Genomic DNA, 21,647 nt, shown 5'->3' with positions numbered 1-21,647 from the left:
AAACAAATTAAAAAGCTCCAAYTTCAAAGCCATTTTGTGCCATAGCCTACGTCAGGAAGTTAAAGCATTGTGGTGAACTACTGAGTCTTGGCCWCACAGTTCTAAACCACGCACCAGTTTTTTAACCATGTATTTTTCACCTTTTAAGGATACATACAAGCTAGTCTGATTTTAACACACCAACTACAACAATTTCACTTTTCTAAACAACTACATCGCCAGAGCAAGCCAYGTTGGCTTGTAAAACAACTCTTACAGCATAATTCTGGCATTACATGAAACCATGAAATGCACTGGAAAACATCCTCAGATTCAGCTTGTTTGGAATGTTTTAAATATAAAAATCATYTGCTCCAAGTTTGATGTCCACAAGCTACCGTGGCTATCAGAAACAAGACAGAGTAGTATTTCTAAATAGTATTCCAGTTTCTTAATTTATTCTATTAACAAACACACTTTACAACTGAGCAGCTCGCCTATAAAAGGTAGGTATATAGAGAGAAGACTCATAAATGGAATTAAATACAAAAATCAAACTGTTAGTTATCAGGTATTTTGAGTCCCTAACATGCATTGTATCCTTAGAAATAGAAATTGAAATAGCCCAMAAACGCTGAAAATAGGAAAATGAAGCAACTAAGTACTAAATCTGTCCTGAATACACACAGAGGTCCATATTATTGAGTAGAAAGTCATCATTTTCACATTCAAGTAGAAATGTTACATGCCATATATTCTGGACATCCTATGAAACATCACTTTAAGGATTATAGTGCAGACAAGTAGCATTGTGACCAGTTCAACCCTGCRTATAAGTGCAACTTTTATGGTTACTAAGAGTTAAAATGACTATAAYCTTTCCAGGCATTTTGGAAATATATTTGGAAAGTTAAGTCAGAAGTCATCTAGGTCCTGTGCTGCACTTRACATAAAAAATATTTTTATCCTATCATAACCAATGCTGTTACTGCCCTACAGAAATCCATTGCCTTTAGCTAAATCTATCCTACCACACATCTTAAAAAGAGGTAAATACTTTCCATACTATTTTGATGAGGAAAACGAGAAACTGCAGCTTTTCAAAATAAGGGAACAAATGTTACAGAATTAGTAGCTGTACCCAGAAGCTGTACATGAGCTTCCAAGTATGTTTTCCCATTAATAGGATTTTTGCCCCTTTTCAGGGACAAAATGCATTTGGCTCGGGGAGAATTTGAGGCTAATCACAAGAAGTGATTGTGAATGAACACAATATTCCATCTATTCAAGGGGTCAATAMTGAAGGCGTATGGGGCTGGTCACAGAGCTCATCCAGATAAATGCAAGAAAAACACTATTCTTCCGTAAGTTTTCATACTTTCTGGTTATTGTTTCTTTTCCAAATACGTGCTTTTAAAATCAACAGTTTATGATTTGGTTATTTTTTCCTTTACTATTACTGGTATATGTATAGTCATACTTGCAATAACATCCTTTTTTGCTGCTGTTATTTGAACATTTTGCTTATTGCCCTGTGAAGTACTGAACGCAGAGACAAACACATCAGTCTCACTGCATATTCCTAYAGCCAAACCTGCCCACTAGTGACTTGTAGCTAACCTTTATACTGCAGAAAACGTATCACAGCAACCCAGCTCAAAACAAGTCAGTTTAAATATCTCTAAGCAATCTGTTCAAGAGAAAGTATAGCACAATATAGCATATTAAAAACATTCCATGTATATTAAAAAAATCTGATATAGTGCCATGGGGGAAATCATTAGTTAAATTGGAGAAGGTGGGGATTAGTAACAGAATTAAAAATTGGCAGCCTGTGACAGTAAGTGTGACTTGCCCCATTACACAGTGCATCCACCAGCTGCCTCCTCGAGTATTTTGAAAGGCCACCTCACATCGAACCMCACTAACAGCAAGCAAGGTGAGACTGCTCCTGCGGCTGGTCACAGAGCCGCACTGAGCAGCAGAGTGCTCAGAAGGACAACGTTCCTGCCTAGGAAATGCAGAGAGTACTTCAGCAGCGGATAGACTAACCCAGATTAACATGTTAGATACCGGTTTCTGATCTGGTATTATCTCATACCAGGATGAAGGAGGATGAAGGAAAATGGGATGCGGTGGTGTCGGTGACTCAGTGGGACAACACAGAAACAATTTCTTGATGATATCCTCACCACRCTGGTATTTCTGCTCAATCTCCTCTCAGACGGGGCAGGGTCCTTGATCTGCCTTTCCACCAGCAGCATTGTTCCTGAACCCACATCCTGCTGTAAGAAGTTCAGCTGAAATCAGGGGAGCCGGGTCTGCAAGTGCGCCAAGAGGCACTGTCCCAAGGCAGGTGCAACTTCAGCACTAGTCTGCAGCTATAACCCACCTCCTCTCTCTAACAGCACACAAAATTACATGCCCACCTACCCTTCAGAGAGGTACAATCATGCAGATCACTGGATGATTGTTTATTTTCWTTCAGAAATACTAAGAATATTAAGGATTGGATTTTGCAAAGAAAAAAATGTGTTTGAAGAAATACTATGATATTTTCTGTCTGTTTTCCTTTAGTATAAGGATGGAAAATTTTGTTGTGAATGCCATCTGAAAGGAATCGAGTATCAACAGACTATCCTCTCTTCCCCTCAGCAAACAGTGACTTGCCTGACTTTTCTTAGAAATTACATGTGTAAAAGAGCTGAAGCCATGCTGAGTACATGGACTACATAGCTTCCTAGATTTCTCATGTTGTTTGGGAAGGCTAAGAGCCTGTCTCTGTGTGTGGTAATCCATCAAGTGGCCTCACTGGGTTTTCTCTAAGTAAGAGAAATTCATCAAAGCACATCTTAAATTACTTATTATGGCATCATCTTGGGCTAAACTGAGATCTCAYATAGGGAAAGAAGCTGTAAGGGATGGGAAGGCGTGGGAACTGAAAGGAGACACATGGTGAGACACCACGTGTCTAGAGACRTCCTATGTTATTTCAATTTACAACATCTAGTCTGCTTGGAAGACACTCAGCAGCAGACTGGAGAGCTTGCTTAGGGTACTGGCAAACCAACAGGGTGATCACCGCATTACAGTAGAACAGCAGTTGACAGGCTAATGTAACGAAGAGGCATTGCAACTCTAGTTAACTCTGTAGCTACATACAAATCCAGGGCTGCTTGCAGATGATTTTGTTTGATCAGCCTTGGTTTTTCAAAGAAAACTAAAGAATTTGGATACCCAAACGCCACTTATTTTCATCAAAATTAGGGGCCCTACTTCCCAGATCCTTGACAATCTCTTACTAGATTTATTTTGGTATTTCTATGGGAACAGTACAAAAGTTCCTTTATCACYATAGGCAGCCTTCTCACCTGTGCCAACCCATAATTGGTGCAGTTTTGGTTTTCTCTTTGCCATTTTAAAAATAAAGTTAAAAAACACACACAAAAACAACCCCAAGCAATAGCTTACACTCTGGTAGTGCTAAAAAACATCAAAGGCAGTTCTGTACTTGYTCTTTGCTAACTCATACACCAAGAATGACAGTAGATTGACGACGTCATTTCCAAAGCCCCATAAGWAAATGTGACCAATTCAACTAAAAAGATAGGGAAAATAGGACCCTCTTACCAAAAGAAACTTATAAAGGCCAGTAAACTCTCTTTTCTTAACTGCTACCATTATTGCTGTTCAAACCTATCAGTGTGCTTTATTAAAAATAAATAGAGAGAAAGAACTGTTTCTTGGGCGAAAGGAGGGAAAATGCTTTACACGTCTCTTATTTCAGCAGACTTATAAAGACTGCTGTAATTATTCTACATTTTCTAACGCTTTAACTCATTTCCCATGCAATATTTTATTTCAGCATAGGACTATACAGCAAGAAGACCCCAGCCGAGTTTTATAATACCTGTGGAACAGGCTGCTACTGCCACCTTGGGGAGGACTCTGAAGAGTCTAAGCAACAATCACAAAAATMCGTTTGTTTTTTCCCCATCATGTCTTCACAGGAAGACTTCTTAAATCCCTCTGTCCATGCTGTCATAAGTTCTTCCAGATGTGTCCCATCTCAGAGTACACTATACTTGTTACAGTACTGGAAAGAAATGCCTTTTTAGTGGGGAAGTTGCTTAGTTAAGTTCTAGATGCYATTAGCAGTGCCTCGTTGACATTACTCTCAAGTTTACAACCACCTTGCCAGCATTAGAGCCCTGCTCCATTTCCAGCTAGGCAAGCTGGGTTCCGTGTACAACATTCCTCTGCTTCTGGGATTTTACCTTTCTTAGAAATTCTGAATTCTTGTCCATGAAAAGCTTAAACTAACTCCCCGACGGGCTACTGGCTAAACYGGATGCGACTGCTAAGACGTAGACTGCCTCAGATATAATGAGAGCCATTACTGTGCACAGGACTGGTCTGAAGAAAGTTCAGAGCTGGACTGTTACAATTAAACCAAAATCAAGACTTCTGGGCAAATTAAGGGAAGCATCTGGATTTAATTGTCACAATATCCTTAAGTCTTATGAGAATGACCAACTCATTCGCTTTTCAARTGAGTGATCCCCTTTGCAGTTGTCTTTCAGTTTGTACTCACTAGCAGATGAAGGAACCTTGTCATATACTTTACATCAAATATGCTTTAATATGCTGTGCAGAACTTAACTGCATATAGCCCATGTACCTCTGGGCTGCAAGTTTTTTTGCAGTGAAATCTAAAACCTTGTGGTAGGTGCCTCAGCTCTTCATTCAATACAGGGAAAGGTTTAACGTCTCGCTGGTCACCAGAATAGACAGGCCCAAGAGCAGGAGACCGTCCAAAAGAAGCTGCCTATGCAATCTTAGAAACATACAGCAATAAAAATATTAYACAGAGCTGTAGCTGTCTAGAGCCAAGTAACACAGAAATTACGTGGTCATGTGAATATACATGTGGAGGCTGTGAAAGCACTAGTTTGTCTTCATTAACTCCCGTTCTCTGCCAAAACCCGGCTGTGCCTGTGCCACTGCTGTTAGAGACAGGAAGCTTTTGGAGGAGCTAARTCTCACTCCATTGCTGCAGCAGGCAGGAGCAGCCCTGGCTCCCACACAGAGCTACATTTTGCATGACAGTACCTCTGGGCTCTGGAAAGCACCTTCCTCTTTTCTCCTGCCCACAGGCAGAAGCGGGTATCAGATTCTTGTGCTTCCCCTACGGACAGATAGCAGTGCTCCCCTGGAGTAAACATCCACCCACCTGGCATTAACAGTCTGGGAGGCAGCATCTCAACCYTCCCTTGCAAACAGCCAAGCAGGGCTCACTCCTTTCTTTTATTCTACTACTATAACCCAGTCATTAAAGCACTAATTTAGATCCATTTTCTGTTAAGGCACAGAAGTACTTCCCCCGTGCAGGGAAAGGTCTAACTGTCTAAAAGCAAGTGATAGGTCCTTTCTGAAGTGTCTTTTCACCCTGGATTATAACACTACCACAGCATGGCAAAGAATGAAGGTTTCTGAAAGAAAGGTGTGCTAACAGGAAGGATTGTGGCTAGCTAATAGCTACTGCACATAACTGGCAATTGTGCAAACCTGCAGGGTGTTTGGTTTTTTTTTTTCCCTGATGCACAAATAACTTCTGTATTTTAATCCATTATTTTGTTAGGCAAACAGCTTTACATCTGAATTAGATTTAAATCACGCTTTGAAAACATTGCCATTATTATTTCATTACAAGCGCACATGCATTGTCACACACATACATGAACCCACATTCAAGAATATGCAGCACAGAAAATAATCCCATTACCTCCACTCTCATATTAAACTGATAGTAGAACATACGTAACTTTCATACACACCAACTTCACACAACCTCTAAAATGATTGCAAAAAATTGTATCTGTAGGTAACTAACAAAAAATTAAGACATTTCAATTACTGACCAAACATACCCAACTGGATAAGTATCTATCAGTAATAGATTAACCAGACTAGTGTGTGCGTAACAGTCTCACAGTGGTACGTTGCCAGTATTAGTTTCAAAGTTCACTTACGAACTTTTATTATTCAGGACAAACGGTGTATGAATGAAGTCTGAACAAAAGAATTTAAGGAAGAATAAGGTAAGTGACAGTATATGAAATTAATCTAAGGATTTAAGTCTAGACTGCATATAGAAAAAAAGGAAAAAATCCTTAATGATTATAAAAAGCAGTACAACTAAAAAAAGAATATATGAATACATGTCCACCTAAAGTCACATTATTATGTTACAGAGAATGAATACAAAGCACATCTAGACTGACTAATTACTGAAGGACATCCACTTCAATAAAGCACCTTTTTGTTAAAGCACTAGTATTTTGTTAAAGGCACTACTACTCCCTTTTTAAAATCTGGGATTGATCATTGAAATATTTTTGCTTCGTATATTGTGAATTTTGTAAGGAAAATCATCACGTATAAAATTCACTATTGCCTGTAACAAAAAATATGTTAACTAAGTACTCATTCATGTTCAGCCTTTTATTGAAACTATTTCAAAAGACTGATTTGGGCATGAATTTAATATCAGGGAGAAATCTTGAACTGCATTAAACATTAATAGGTAATTCCAGGATAATTCTTAGATTATCCACGATCTCTCTAAAACTACATAAACAGAATAATCTTTCCAAAGTTTCAGGCGTCATTGATAACTTAAAATCAACTACTTACTCTTCTTCCTCCCTTGGCTTTTCTCCTTTTCATAGCTATTCCCTGCATGCCAATGCTCCTTTCCTCAGTTGTTTCCCAGCACCTCCTTTTCCTTCTTCCTTTGTTGCCTCTCCTTAGTACACATTTGCTTTACCTGTTCCTCAAACTCTTGTTATATCTGACTTTTTCCCAGTTCTTCCAGTATAGGTACTACGCTGATCAGCCTATTTGGCTACAGTCTCATAGCTGTGACACCTTCCGTGATACCTTCCATGTGACACCTAAGCAGTAAGCTGGAGAAGGACACCAGATGAAGATCAGCCCTTGCATCAGCCAGAAGTGTATGTGCTGTGCTGATTCTTTATCCACACTACGCCCTCCTTAAACATTTCAGGCAGGAAAAGGCACTCTAAAACCACTGAATTCTGCCATTACTGTTTTGTTGTTGTTGKTGKTGGTTTTGTTTTTTTTTCAAAGTTGCTAGCTGAAACAGCTCATGCTGTTTGTTCTTCACTTAATGACAGGTTTCTGGATAAAAGCGCACACAATGGCAGAGAGCAATGAGATGACCATCAACCTTCTCATGCTTGGAAGAACTCAGACCGGTAAAAGTGCTGCTGGGAACAGACTGCTGGGCAGCTATGACTTCGAAAGTCATCTCTCCCCAAGCTCTGTGACTACATGTTGCAGCCTTGGATGCAGCAGTCGTATTTCAGGAATTATACGAAGAAATGGCTGTGAGCTAGCTCTCCGCATTCGAGTACTTGACACTCCAAGCTACCCCCACAGCAGTCTCAGCAAAGAGCAGGTACAATACAAAGTGAGAACAGCCCTGACTCAACACTTCAGAGAAGGTCTACATCTAGCTCTTTTGGTCCTGAGGGCTGACTTGCCTCTGTGTCCTGATGAAAATGATCACGCAATTCAGTTCATCCAGGTAAAATTAATAAACAGATGTCTCTGCCATAACTGCAAATCTTTTGTCCTCAGGTAAAAACAGAAGGTGATTATGGAAGTTAACTGCTTTACTTGTTCCTCTATAGAACTCTATGGAAGAGTTAACTGCAAAAGTAAAACAGAGAAGTTCATCTGAAAATTGGAACACTTTCCGAGCCAGAGGTCAAAATATACTCCATTAAGAATTCCAACCCCGCATGTTATAGTTACACTAAACCTTAAAAAAAAAAAAAAAAAAAAAAAGAGGAGAGAGGTAAGAACTGGTATTTATTGTACTTGGACTCAGGAAAAAGGAATTTAGAAATCTAATTTACCTACTAAAATAAGCTCTTCTCTCAAAAGTTGCATTTAAAGGTTTATCATGACAAATCTAGCTCTGCTGAGAAGCGCTATTTGAAGTAAAAGTCAAGTTATTTCACTCTCCTATACTTTGCACAAGAAAGAATACTGACCAAAGCAGAGAATGATGGGTCCACAATCATGAAGAAGATCTGTGAGTGGGGCAAGGGTTTAGGATGCTCAGCTGTCTGTCCTGCACTGTCACTACTGCTGCATCTGTTCAAGAGAAAATAACTAGAAAGTTATCATAAGTTTACTTTGGCTAAGGGCAATTTCTAGCATAACTGACTGAAAGGATATATTTTGAACTTCTAGGGCAAAATATTTTTCGAAGTGGATAAAATACRTAAGGGAAAGACACAGAAATTGGAATGGCATTCTTGCTTTTCAATCAGAAATTTCTATGAATACACTTATTTGAAAAAGAGGCCAGCAAAGGGATATTGTTCARTTCATCTATCTTATCAGACAAACCAGGCTCACTGATATGATTTACAAAGAAACAAAGTGTTTCCTTCATTATTCTCAAAGTCCGCACATTACACTTCAACACAGCATCTGTATACTAGAGGAATGAACTTTCTAAAAACCTGTAAGACGAGAAAAGACTTCCTGGTCCATCAAATCTTATCACTTGCTGCAACTGGCAAAGTACAGTCATACAAATAACTTCTGAAATGTGAGTTGTTCCTCCTTTCCTCCTGATAACTCCCTGCTGGTAGGCTAAACCTTGCTTTTCTGRTAGTTAAACACTTGTTTCTAATTTTCATCACACTTTTATTCATTGCCAATTTACATCTATTTGTTCTCAGCATTACTCTTTTTCTTACGTAGTTCTCCATCTATCTATGCTTCATGGTATTTAAGAGAAAGCAGTATTTTTGCAAATATTTTTACTCTGATCCAATGAAAAAACATCATATTCCCAGTTTGAGATGTTTTTAGATTCACCTGGGAATTAAAAGTATAAGAGATGCCAGAATGTTTTCTCTTTAAGTCTGGCTTTAGAAAAACCCTACTGGAAAGGAAATAAAGCATGAGAAAAGACAACGAGAAAGCAACYCTGTTACTTCTCTTTCAAGATTCTCTCAATTTATGTAATCGTTGCCTCTTTAGCCATTTTCCCCTTAAAAGCCCAGATGCTACAATAATTTCAGTAGCCACAAACAAATGGGACAGGACAGCTAGTAAGGTCCTGGCAAATAAACACTAACGGTTATTTGTGAATATGTCATTCCCAAAGGAGACTATCATGAGGACCACCTTCAGYTATCAAGAGTTCTTGCAATAATTCTCTGCATATTAGGGATGGCATACCGATAATCCACACAGACTACTGTCATTTAAATCTCTCTGGATTTTTTATTTCATTGCCTAATAAATTGAGAGAGTAGCAAGGGAGTAGATATTGATTTGGAGAACCAACATTAGCCCTGATTTACCTGAATCCTGAGCAAATCAAGGCATTTTTCTCTCTTTCTAAATCCAGTACCTGAACACTTCCTTAGACAGCATGACCACCTGTTTTTATATACTGTACTTCCCCTCCCTGCAGCTAACAGAAGGCTTACTGTAAGGCTAAGAGATATGCCAAAATATAGTAAATATCTGTTTTGTAGGGAAGAGGGTTTTTTTTTTCAGCCCTAGCATCCAAAACAGACTAATTGCTATCAATATATTAGGTTCTTCCAACTCCCTAAATTTCTCAGAATAGGAAGATATCCTTTAWAGTGGATAAACCTTATTTAGGTTATATGGTCATTCAGGCCATAGCAAGATGGACATTATTACTAAAATAGGTTTATTGTCACACACACACAGGAGTTAGCATGATTACAACTACAGTAGTAATTGAAAAATTAAAACCAACTCTTATGCATATGAACATTTTTTGTATACACTAATAAAAAAAAAAAAAAGCAGCTTGTTTTCTCCAGTCCCTCTCCATCAGATGAACCACATCAATTAAATACAACCTCYGCGGTTGATCATTTAATTTGATACATTTGATTTGTATCTTTCCTTAATTGCCAAAAATAATTACAGTTTTATGGGATACAGCTAGATTACAGATTGGTTCTACATACAAATTCATGATTCAGTTTTTCAGGACAGTGATTTTTAAAAGTTTTTTTCAAGAGCTGAACAAAAAGTGTAGAAATATAGCTAAGTGGAAAACTACTCATGTAAACTACTTGAAATTCARTATTTTTACAACGATGTGCAATTTAGCTACAAAACAATCATCTTCCTTATTTACATAATTTTTTTTAAACCAAAAAACTCTATTAACATCTATGTTAAGAGAACAGAGAACTGCCTGTTCAGCATGACCACTTATTTCCACTAAAAACATTTGTCAACATCTTTGAGGATCAAAACCCCCAGAAGTTTCAGCAACTCAGATAGCATGAACTGGACTCCTGCCATGAAGAGAACACACTTCTGTTAATATATAAGTATATGAGGTGTGAGTGGGGAAAAGAAACAAGAAAAGATAACTATTTAAGATTTGTTTTTCATTACAGGAACTTCTGGGTCCCACATGGAAGGACTTCACTGCAATTTTACTTACTCATGCAGACAAGGCAGAAGAGGCTGGATTCAGTGAGGACTCTTACTTGCACAGCGCCTCAAGCACCCTGCTGTCACTTTTGAGCTCAGTACAGCACAAATACATTTTCCTAGATAACCAGAAGAACATAACTAGAGAGGAAAGAACTACCATCTTAAGAAAGCTCTTGAATTTTATAAGAAAAAATAATCATCAACTGCTTCTACTTAAACATACAAAGGAATAAGATTAGATTTCAGGTGCTCATKTATCTATTTTCTATTGTACATAACATTTAATAGAAATAAAATCCTAGAAATCAGCAATCAGCACATTCCACACCATACCGAATATTTTCGCCTTTTAACATACAGTTGGAAATCTTTCTYTCGTAAACCAAACTAACTGCCTTTCATAGAGTACGTTGCACTGTTGCATCCAGAATATTAGCTTCAAGTACAAAATCAGATTAAGGTAGTGCTCTAAGTCATACTCCTAATACGTGTGTAGTCACAAGTGAGACTTTACACTACAGCAGATTGCGTATTGCAGTCCATACAGAACAAAACAGATCGGGGGARGGGGGGAAAGAGAGAAAAAGTAGTAAATTATGCATATTTCAGGKAGGGCTGTGGCACTGTAAGGGGAAAGGAAGCCTCTTAGTTTAGCGCTCACTTCTGTAAGCTTTCAAGCAGAAGTTTTTCTGAAGCCCAGAGTTTGTAAAGAGCTTTCCAATGTTAAAAGCTAGGAGTTATGTAAAAATATTTCCCCACCTTGATTCAATATTAATTAGAATTGAGAGTTTAAACTTCAAGAATTTTGTTTAATAAAACATTATTGGATACGCAGTTTACAAGGCAGTTAAAATAGCTCCCATGTGCTTACTATTATTTGGCACATTTGAAATAACTAATTACTATTGCTTATTCCCAGATGCATGAAAAAATAGCACAATTAAGTATATAAGCACACACAAAACTCATTCCAAAAAGAAATCTGTTATCTCCTCTTTTATGCCTGTTTCTTTTAATTTTATATCAATGTAATTTTKTTTTCTCTCTCAGTTTACTGGATGAAGTTCAAGACTGGGAAATTGAGAGTGACTTAAATTCATTTATTTCACTTCAATGGTTAGAAAAGTGCTTACTGTTTCAGCGGTTAGACAGCARACAGTTAAACACTAGATGCTAAAACACCTGAACTATCTCTAAATAGTTATTTAGAAGGTTTATTGTAAATTGATCTAAAATAGTTCTTCTCAAATTACTAAGGGTCAGGAATCATAAAAAGTAATTTGAAGTTATTACCATACCCATTGTGACTATCTGTACTATTTTACTATAGATGAATTCAAACTGTAAGAATGGAAGAAGATATTTTTTACATTACAGAATCTCTTGTATGAAATATTATTGCTTATCAAGACTTTAAAACCAAAAATCAATTTGTCTTACATTTGTTTGTGGCATTGGCAACTGACTTTTTTTTTTTAATTTACTGTTTGGCAATCTAGTCTCTATATTCATTACTTACTAGTATTATTTGTCATTTAGAAAGGAAATCTCTAGATGGAAAAGGGGAGACCCAAGAACTACATTAGCAAAGTGACAGCTTTGATTTTATTTAAATTATAACACTAACTGTGGAAATGTGGAAGTATGCCCATTCGCATATCCTAGTGCATAAAGAGACATACTTCAATCTTCATAYTAGTGAGGTGCGCAGACTACACAGACAAGACAGCCAAAAACAGACTTGCAAAGGCTATAATATCTGAAAAGTGTTTAGGAGAAGGGGAGCAAAACTATGGAAAGATGACAAGAGGAGTAAAGATGATCGTGGTCTTCAATGACCAACTGATAGTTAGTCTTGCCCCTCTTGAACAGAGGTTAGTAAGTAAAGAACATGGCAGAAAGTTTTCCTTCCTGAGATGGTTTTACTTAGTAGATCCTCCAAACCTTTTAGCTGTCCAGAAAATATGTTTGCCTACCTTGTGTACSCTCTAGTTCTACCATGAACAAGCCTTGGCAATTAAGTCTTAAATACTAAATAGTTAATGACTGTTGATAATACTTAACCTCAAAGACAGTAAGCACAGGTAATGAGTGAGGTATGAAAATCTTGCAGGCATAACACATTCAGTATCTCTGATAAWGAAATCAAAAAAGGAATTAGCCATGCATTTGGGAGGGGCAATATATTCATGTCTTTATTGTGCTTGCATTACTTTCCATTTCAACATCTGAAAAACCTTCTAATACCATTTATTTAATTCCACTGTTTGCCATGGTCTCTGCACGGCAGACTCCTTTCCCTTTCACTTCAAATGGAACTCCTTTGTACGTAGCAACACACTGGTCATTGGTATGAAGGTCTGGTTGGATTTGCTCCCAAATCTTCTTCTTGGGATTAAGTTCCTTCTCAGGATCTCCTGTTTAAAAACAGAGAATAACCTAATAGTATACAATATAAAAGGCAGGGCAAGAGCTGTATATACATACATGTCTGTGAGAGCACACATAGTATCACTGAATATAAACTCTTAAAGGGAAGAATGTTAACTGAAAGTCTCAGAATGAGAATTTTCATCTTAACTGTATTATAGGACTAGGAAATGYCTCTTGATCTTCTTTCTAAGTGACGACCTTTCAGGGGAAGAAAAAGGSTTGTATGCAGTTAACACCACAAATCCTGTCAAAAGGAAGAAATCAAACCAGTGACAGTTGCTGGATTTCAAAATTTAAGAAAGACCAAAAGGATTCCTAAGAATTGACCAGACACTGATCATAAAAGCACATAACTCACGCAGACACAGGTTTGTCTGAATCATAAATTTAGGAATTAATGACATTTCAGAAGTAATTTGCATTAAGTGAATCATGGCAGGTACCCTTACAGCTGAGAAATATGGAAGTTAGACAAGAATAGCCCAATGTTACGGTGGTGACATACAATTTGAGTCCTAAGTTTCAACATTCTTCTGCTACTTTTTTTTAATCATCTGGAGACAAGCTCTGAAGCCTAAAACAACTGTACTATTAGAGCCCAATTTTTACTTTTGGCCTCAGTCTCTGTATGTCTCAGTTCCCAGTTTTCATATCCTCCATAAGTATTGAGAACCTAACTATATTAGAAAATCTGGCTACTTTAGGATCTTTAATGACCACAAAATGTAGATTTCTTCTACTAAAGCTTTGAAACACTCCACTATTCAGAATAATTTAAGAGTATTTCAGAATCAAAATATACTTCCTATTTTTTTTAAATACGCATGAAATGCAAAATAGAGGAACCAAAAAACTAGTCTAAATGAGCTCTCTTGCTGTTAAGATTTATACTGCCTGCCAACATAATCTAGATAAAGCAAGACAGCCAATTCTCTGTACCATTTATTTTCTTTTCCAAGGTCAATTGAATTTCATTTCTAAATTCTAATAAAATGCAGATTCTCTTAAAGTAAAACAAGATTTCATTAAAGTTACTTAATCATAATACAGCTGAGTACTTTTAACTCCTTGGGTTTAACACACAGCAAGAAAAATAAAAATATATATAGCTTGTTTTAATATAATTAGGGCACATTTAAATCTTGMAATGATTCCCCACTCTATTTCATTGCTGATATAGAATATCAACAGAGTATTTTTAYTTGCTAGGACTGCCACTTTGGACCGATTCTGCCAATATAACTGAAATCTTAATTTTCAGGAAAAACAAATTCCAGTGTGTAGGTGAAATTAATTAAGTCCATATATGATATGAATAGATCCCCCCTGAGATCTTCTCAAAGCAGCTACAGGTTTCCAAAGGAAAATGACAAAGTTTCTAAAGGAAAATGACAAAGTTCTCCAGACCAGAATGCCAAGTACTCTCATCTTCCACTGCTCAATTGCCCTGGTGACTGGGCTGAAATATTGTAAGGCAACAGGGAATTTAAGATATGTTTTYCTAATAGTTGGCTGAAATTTGTTACTGCTTGGTGTATTCTTGACTGGATGACCAACAGGTAGATAAGCAAAGTCCTGCGATCCCAACCTGCCTTGTTATTTTTCCTCCTTTCAGCACTGTCAGTGATTCAGTCTATTCATGTTCTCAATGCTTGCAAAAGTAAGCTACTTCAGCCTGCAGCTGGGTCTGTAAAACTTCTGTAGCTATCTGCAACTGCACCAAAAAAAAAAAAAAAAAAAGGCAGCAGACCAAATATCTCTGTTAAGCAGGCTAGCTTTGCCAGAGCAAGATTCAACAATACAGTCAAGTTATTTCACCATGGCAGTGTATTTAAAAGAAAAACACTACTACCATTAATAACCTAAATAGTCAGAGCTAATTGGGCATTTTCACAAAACTAAGAATCCTGTTCAACACTAAAGTTCATGAACAAAGACAGACTTGGAATTAGACCAAAGTAAATACATACAGACTAATAAAACYATTAAACAGAATGTGAAACAATCCATTGTGCATTTCCATTCCCCTCCCAAAATGTTGAAAAAAATCAGTTGCTTTTTATAAGACCAAAACCTGAATTTTATTACAAAAAAACATGTTCTGGATGTTAATAAGTTTCTTTGGAATCCCAAGTCAAGCTCCCTTGGAATCTGTGGCAAGCTCATATTAGACTGATTGAACTGRTGCATAGGCACCAATTTTAAATACTACCAGAGCTCTAAGCTACGCAATTTCTTTTGCCTTCTCCTCATCACATTCTTTTCTCCCAGCAAATATTCTTTAGAAGGGTATTTATAAATAAAACTTGTAATGATTTAATGGGCTTTCTACTCTCTTTACATAAAAGAATAAAGAACCAAAGAATAAAGAATCAAATTTTGTTAAATGAGTCATTTGGCCTAGCAGTTTAAATATGACAGAGGGAAGTTCTCATAGTAAGCAAGAAACTTTTCTATTAAGTAGCAGCTCAGTAATTTAAGACTCTGTCTCAACACAATAGGAGACCAGAAGGTATGATCTAGGATTACTAAAGCAGCTTAAGACAAGACAWACTAGTTTACCTATAAAAAAAAAGAAACAACAAAAACAAACGAAAACTCTAGAACAGAACTGTGACCTTAGAGGAAGTCAATATCATTTATTCCACTATGGAATATAGCTTCCACCGAAGCAAAGCATCCACACATCAAAGCTTTAATCAAAAAGAAACCTGTAATATAGAGACCAACTGCATTTTAGGTTTTGCACCATTTATTTTTTTAGAGCTTGTTATTAACTGAAATGCCAGGAATTTTTAGACCAGAACTAGTACTTAATCATATAACCTGTGCAAGGCATTTGTGGTTCCTGTGGTATTTTTTGCATGGAAGAATTTTATCAAAGCATCAATTATACTGTCAGTAAAAGGAAGACTTCACAGTAAGCTGTGAAAACTCCAAAAATTGCTGTCTGATGGCAATTATGGTGTGGGAAGGTATAGTATGTATAGATACATGAGGAAGAACTTTATTATGGCTTGTACGAGTCAGACTCATGAAGAGTCTCCCACAGATTCCTACYGAAGTTTTATATAAATTTGATAAAGTTTTTAATACAAAAAAACACTGTATCTTGAAGCATTATGTATTACAGCATAAAGCAGATTTTTGGTATCATACAATTTGTTATAGTTCTCCCAAAGACAATGGCCTTAAAAAAAGAAAAAAAAAAATGTTTCCTCCAGGCAACAACATTCTTYACCAAACCCTTCATCCTCTAAAACACTGAAGATGACTCTGAGAAAACTCAAGCTTCTTCAGGAAAAAAGATCAATTCGTTTGAAATATGATAGCCTGTGTTTACTTTAACTAAAATGAACAACAAAAGAAAATTAGCCTATATCTCATAAATATTTTATATGATGGAAGAGTATGGGTTTAAAAATAACTTGAGTCTAGGCCACTTGACTTCAGACAGCTGTGTGTGTTTTAGAGCAGCTTTGTTGTTGCTGCTCCTTTTGCTTCATGGGCTTTCGTATTTCAAACGAAAATCAGACCCAGCTGTCCTTTCTATTTTAATTTCAATGAACTCAAACTGAATGTTCATGGTTTAAAACCGATCTGACAAAATATATATATATATATAATCAGAATATAAATGGTTATAATTAAGCATTATGATTAAATGACATCTGAATTACTGCAGATTCTATGTTCCTGATAATGGTATCAGTGTGCTAGACAGCCTTGAGGAGACAGCAGCTAAGTATATGAGATTTTAATACATAAAAGCCATGTGAAAGATATAGATATGCAACTCTACTAAAATCAAAAGGAACTCAGCTTTTTTAGTTTCCCAGGTTTTTCCTCAGGGAGAGGAAAAAAAAAAATAAAGTCCTTTAAAAAGAAGAATGTTCAGAAACCAAAAAGCTTGAGGAAAAAAAGAACAAACCAAAAAAGCCAGCTTTTTAATTACTTGGACAAGAAGGTAAATGGCAACARTCCAATCCTCAGCTACAAGAAATAAATAAATAAATAAAGTAAACCAAACCCTTAACAACAAACAATGTCAATATCTTAGTTTATAAAGCCAGCTTGCAAAAGTAAAGTACAAAAGAAATTAAGATACAGTAGTTAGTCCAATTTTATAGTCTCCATCCACTAATGCTATTTGTGTTATTTTTTCCTGCTCTTTTTTACTCACTCCAAGATAACAAAACTATGTCTTTTTAAGAAATCTCAGGTTAAAATTATAAATTTTATTTAACTGCTTACAGTAAGACAGACATTATACTGTTAGGCAATAACTACAAATGCTAATTCCWTCACTCAGACTAGCAGACTGTTACCTACTAGCATTTAGAGATCTTAATCAGTCTTATAAATTTTAGAGAAAAATGTCGTAAGTCCTACACTCCTTAAGTATTAAAATCTAACAATATTTAACAAGACTGTCAATATTTTACAAATGTATTTTTTTGAGACACAGTAAATAAATTATCTTCAACCCCACCTTATTTAGGTGATCCACTGCCTCCAAGAAATTAGGCCTCAAYCAATGGCTCATTAACAACAAATCCAATAAAACTGCTACATGCAGTTATTAGTTATCTAGCTGATTTAAACACTGATACTGCTGTCAACWGGAAGAGAGACTGCATGACTCCATCAGTCTTTCATTAAAGCAGATCGATTTGGTAGGATTTGGCATACATCTACCAGCATTTTAGACAAACTGTCCATGAAGTGACTTTTTCTGCACAGCTCTAGATAGCTGCTCAAGCATCCATATTTTCAACATTTTGTTTTTATTTACTGAACAGAGCTAGGCTAATTTTTTTTTTCTATTGGGACAAGGGAGAGGGGGATTTTGAAGTTGTTACTGAGGCATCCAACACCTTGCTTTCTTGAATGACCATCAGGAGCCAGAACTGCAGACCTAAGGCTTCCCCCCCGCCCCCCACTCTGACATTTCTCTCACCTTAAAACCTCACAAAAGTAGTGCAGAAAGGAATCTGGTGAACAGATTGCAGCCAATTTAATCAAACACAGAAGAGCTAAAACTTTTTGTAACTAAAACCAATCATCTCTCCTCTACTCCTTTCACCTTCCTCATTACATTTTGGAGCCCGCATTCTCTTCAAAGCTATGCAATCCTAATATTACATCTCCATCATGCAATTAGAACAAACATTTTGGGATAGAGACCAACGACCACCTTTACAATGCCTACCACACAGAAACCCTTTTCTTGCTTGACTCTCAGGCACTAAGCTCCCTGTCTCTAAAAAAATAATCCTATTGAAATATCCTAACTTGCACTGGTATCTCATTCAGATCCTGTGTGAGCTCTTCCACATTAGTCATTCTTAAAAATCCCTCCAACCTATTATAAGCATGATTTTATTCATGCTTATGCCACTATATGCCAGTTGTATGAAATATACTGCTCTTCTACTCACTCTTTAGCACAAGGTATATTTTCTGATGGCAATGATTAGCTTTARTATCATACCTACCAGTTTTTCTAAACATCTATTTATCCAACATTAGGAAACAGCTGCCATACTTCAGACTACAATTTATAGTCCTGGATGTGTATGCTTTTCAAATGGGTTGTAAAAGCCTTCATTTGGCACTCATCAAAGTTCCATGAATGTCTTTGGCTCCCTATCAGAAGGAAATGGCTGTAAAGACTACAAAACTTTATATCATAGGCTGGAGGCCATAGGTTTGGTTCTCAAGTAAAGCTTTTACACCACATTTAGCTTATGCTACATGTTTTTAGAATAAAAAGTCTACAGAGTATCAATATACCTTAACACCTGGGAATAATTTTAAAACAAATGTTGCTATAAACTATTTTCTCTAGGAGAAGCTTTTTGGAACTTTAACCACGGAGTTAAATAATTTAATTATTTTAATAAAACATACCTCATTAGCCTTCATGTGTAACAGTAGATATGCTGGATAACACAGCTGAACAGCACTATTATCAATTCTCATATTTTCAAATGCCAGATACAAGAAGTTAATTTTGAGACAAGAATTTGGAGTAATGGTAGGTCTTAGACAAAAAAAGAAAAAAATCCATACACTTAAGGTTGACTTGTTCCTGATTTTGCAGGGCTTATCTACGAGTAGGATTTATTCTAGAGGAATAAATCAACAAGTTGATACATTCTCTTGCATGCCCATTTATTCAATGGCAGAAAGTAGTATGGATGCATTATCGCATGCAATAGAAGGCAGACGTCTAGCAGATCACCTATCTATGAATAAAGTTAGGTTATAACCAATTAAAAGTTATGAGTGATTATTGCTACAGTTTAGCCAATTGTAGAAGCCTTCCAGAGTTTGGTGCATGCTATATGTATTCACCTAACCAACTCTGCATCTCAAATAGCAAGCTTGGTACATTCTGAATATAGAAAAGCAAAAATGAAAAATGTTACAAAACTAAGTTCCTTCTTAAACACAGAATGATTTTCAATCACAKCAAACTGAGCTTTCTTCCTCTTTCAAAAACACCTGGACAGTCTGTTACTTCCTTAATAATATACCAACTAAATTATTTTCATAGGCATCAGAGTTTCAATCTTGAAAAGTACCTATACGAAAGGTATTTTATACAGGTATGTGTTTAAGAAGGGTTCAGTTTGCCAAGTGGTTAATAAATAAAAACACTTCCCTACAGCTGGGAAGTGGCAAATGCACAATTGCTTTAAAAGGTTGGTATGATTCTACTTAGGAAACAGAAACACACAGTTGCCAATGGTCTCCTGGGGTGCATTAGGAAGAGTGTTCCCAGCAGGCCAAGGAAGGTGATTCCGCCCCTCTACTCAGCCCTGGGGAGGCCACATAGGAGTACTGCATCCAGTTCTGGRCTCCCCAGTACAAAAAGGACTTAGAGCTACATGAAGCCCTACTGTAGGGMTATGAAGATGATCAGAGGACTGGAGCATCTGCCCTGTGAGGAAAGGCTGTGAGAGTTGGGCCTGTTTAGCCTGGAGAAGACCAAGAGGGATCTTATCAATGTGTACAAATACCTTAGGAGGGGGGTGTCAAGACAGTGGAGTCGGAGTCTCCTCAGTGGTGCCCAGTGACAAGTCGAGAGGCAACGGGCACAAACTGAAACCCAGGAAGTTCCACCTGAATTTAGGAAGAACTTCTTTACTGTGAGTAAAGAGTGACAGAGCACTGGCACAGGTTGCCCAGAGAGGTTGTGGAATCTCCTTCTCTGGAGATATTCAAGGCCCACCTGGACGCAATCCTGTGCAACATGCTTTAGCTGACCCWGCTTGAGCGGGGGGGTTGGACTAGCTCTCCAGAGGTCCCTTCCAGTCTAAGCCATTCTGTGATTCTGTGTTACTGGCACAGCATGTATACAACTCCTCTCAATATGGCAAAAACTGGTTGTTACAGGCCATCTTTTCTTAGCATAACTTAAAACCATGACAGAAATAATAAACCAGCATGTTTGTTGACAGAGCCAAAGAGAGCAACTGGAGAAGCTGAATTTGAACAGCTCCCATTTATCCGAGTAACGAAACATCTGGGGAAAGAGAGAAGCATTCATTATTATGCTACATCCATGATGTTTATTTGACTTAACAGTATGCAGTCACAAATTCTAATTTGTTTTAATAGATGGACTGAGGCATGGAGTTGAAGGGAAAGGAGGGAAAAGTGTAGAAAAATCATCCCCTGATAAAGTTGAGATTTAGTTATTTTCTTTATTTATATTCTGAAAAATAAGTTTGTTTTGTTTTTTAATGGAAAAAACTCCAATGCCTTTCTTTGGGAACCCTAAAAGTTATTTCCAAAAAATAATCAGTACTTTGAATATCCTATGTTCCTTTCATAACACCATCCTCCTCCAGAAAAAAAACCTAATTCAAATTTTGACACGTTTATTTAAGGAAAAGGACCTGGAATCAGGACCTTATTCCTTTCTCACTTACTTATAATGAGACGTTGGAGAACGCAGTTGATCTCTCTTCTCTCTTACAGTTGCTTATTGTAACTTGCAAAGCACAAATATGTCTGCTCACACAATTGCAWAGCAGAAGTATACTTTAGCTTCAAAAAAGTGAGTAATTTTATATGAAAATACAATTTAACTTTTTAGAGTTATAATTATTTTCCTGTACCTTTCAATTCTCTGTCGAGAATTTCAATCTCTGTGGAGATAAATATTTTCAATGCTTTATTTACAGAATTCCAGCATATTAATAATTAAAATAGCTTTAAAACACTGTTTTAGCTGCATCAACATTGAGGTCACCTTGGGAAAGGCCAGCTGTTTCCTGCAATTTCCCCATTTCCCAAATACATACTGCTTACCTGGAAAACCTTCAAAAGTGATTCTTTCTCCAGGTACCGCCCCTGGTGGGGGAGCCAGAATTTCCACTTTATCAGGGGAGCTGGCACACATCACCATTGCTTGAGATACTACTCCTCTCATCTTTGCAGGCTTTAAGTTACAGAGTAGTATTGCCATCCGATTCTGCATCTTGGGGAAGAAAACAAAAGGATGTAAGCACTCATACACCATATGCTTTTGGAGACTACAATTACTTCACTATAACGAAGAATTACAAAGAAGGGATCTTAACACTTGTGAAAAAAGTATAAAGCAATAGACACACAATTTTAATGTTTGCATACTAGTAGCAATTAACATTTAAGCTGTTTGAGAGCTATCCAACAAATAC

General features: G+C 36.9%; 2 protein-coding genes across 3 annotated transcripts in view; one reads left to right on the top strand and one right to left on the bottom strand.

Annotated features, from left to right (window-relative positions):
* Positions 1-7,201: 7,201 nt before the first annotated feature.
* GIMD1 (GIMAP family P-loop NTPase domain containing 1) lies at positions 7,202-10,751 on the top strand. Its single transcript, XM_085325645.1, has 2 exons — positions 7,202-7,591; positions 10,479-10,751. The coding sequence occupies exons 1-2, from the start codon at positions 7,202-7,204 to the stop codon at positions 10,749-10,751; spliced, it is 663 nt and encodes a 220-aa protein (XP_085181771.1).
* Positions 10,752-12,686: 1,935 nt separating this feature from the next.
* The window catches only part of AIMP1 (aminoacyl tRNA synthetase complex interacting multifunctional protein 1), a 41,920-nt gene continuing 32,959 nt past the window's right edge, over positions 12,687-21,647 (bottom strand). For both annotated transcript variants that reach the window (XM_085325643.1, XM_085325644.1), the window contains exons 6-7: positions 21,277-21,445; positions 12,687-12,935 (exon numbers count right to left, since the gene is read on the bottom strand). In XM_085325643.1, coding sequence (XP_085181769.1) covers positions 12,769-12,935; positions 21,277-21,445 — 336 coding nt within the window. In that variant the 3' untranslated portion in view covers positions 12,687-12,768. The remainder of the gene's footprint in view (positions 12,936-21,276; positions 21,446-21,647) is intronic.

This window comes from Rhea americana, unplaced genomic scaffold, assembly GCF_003343005.1.
Source record: "Rhea americana isolate MKP2758 unplaced genomic scaffold, rheAme1 scaffold_99, whole genome shotgun sequence".
Classification (NCBI taxonomy): Eukaryota; Metazoa; Chordata; class Aves; order Rheiformes; family Rheidae; genus Rhea; species Rhea americana.
Note: the sequence above shows the minus strand (reverse complement) of the source record. Positions and strands in the feature narration are given on the sequence as shown.

What these genes read in the sequence shown, in the direction of transcription:
- GIMD1 (XM_085325645.1), top strand. Translation starts at nt 7,202, where the DNA reads ATGGCAGAGAGCAATGAGATGACCATCAACCTTCTCATGCTTGGAAGA. An exon ending in ACGCAATTCAGTTCATCCAG is followed by an intron (nt 7,592 to 10,478) that starts GTAAAATTAATA and finishes TTTTCATTACAG; the next exon opens with GAACTTCTGGGTCCCACATG.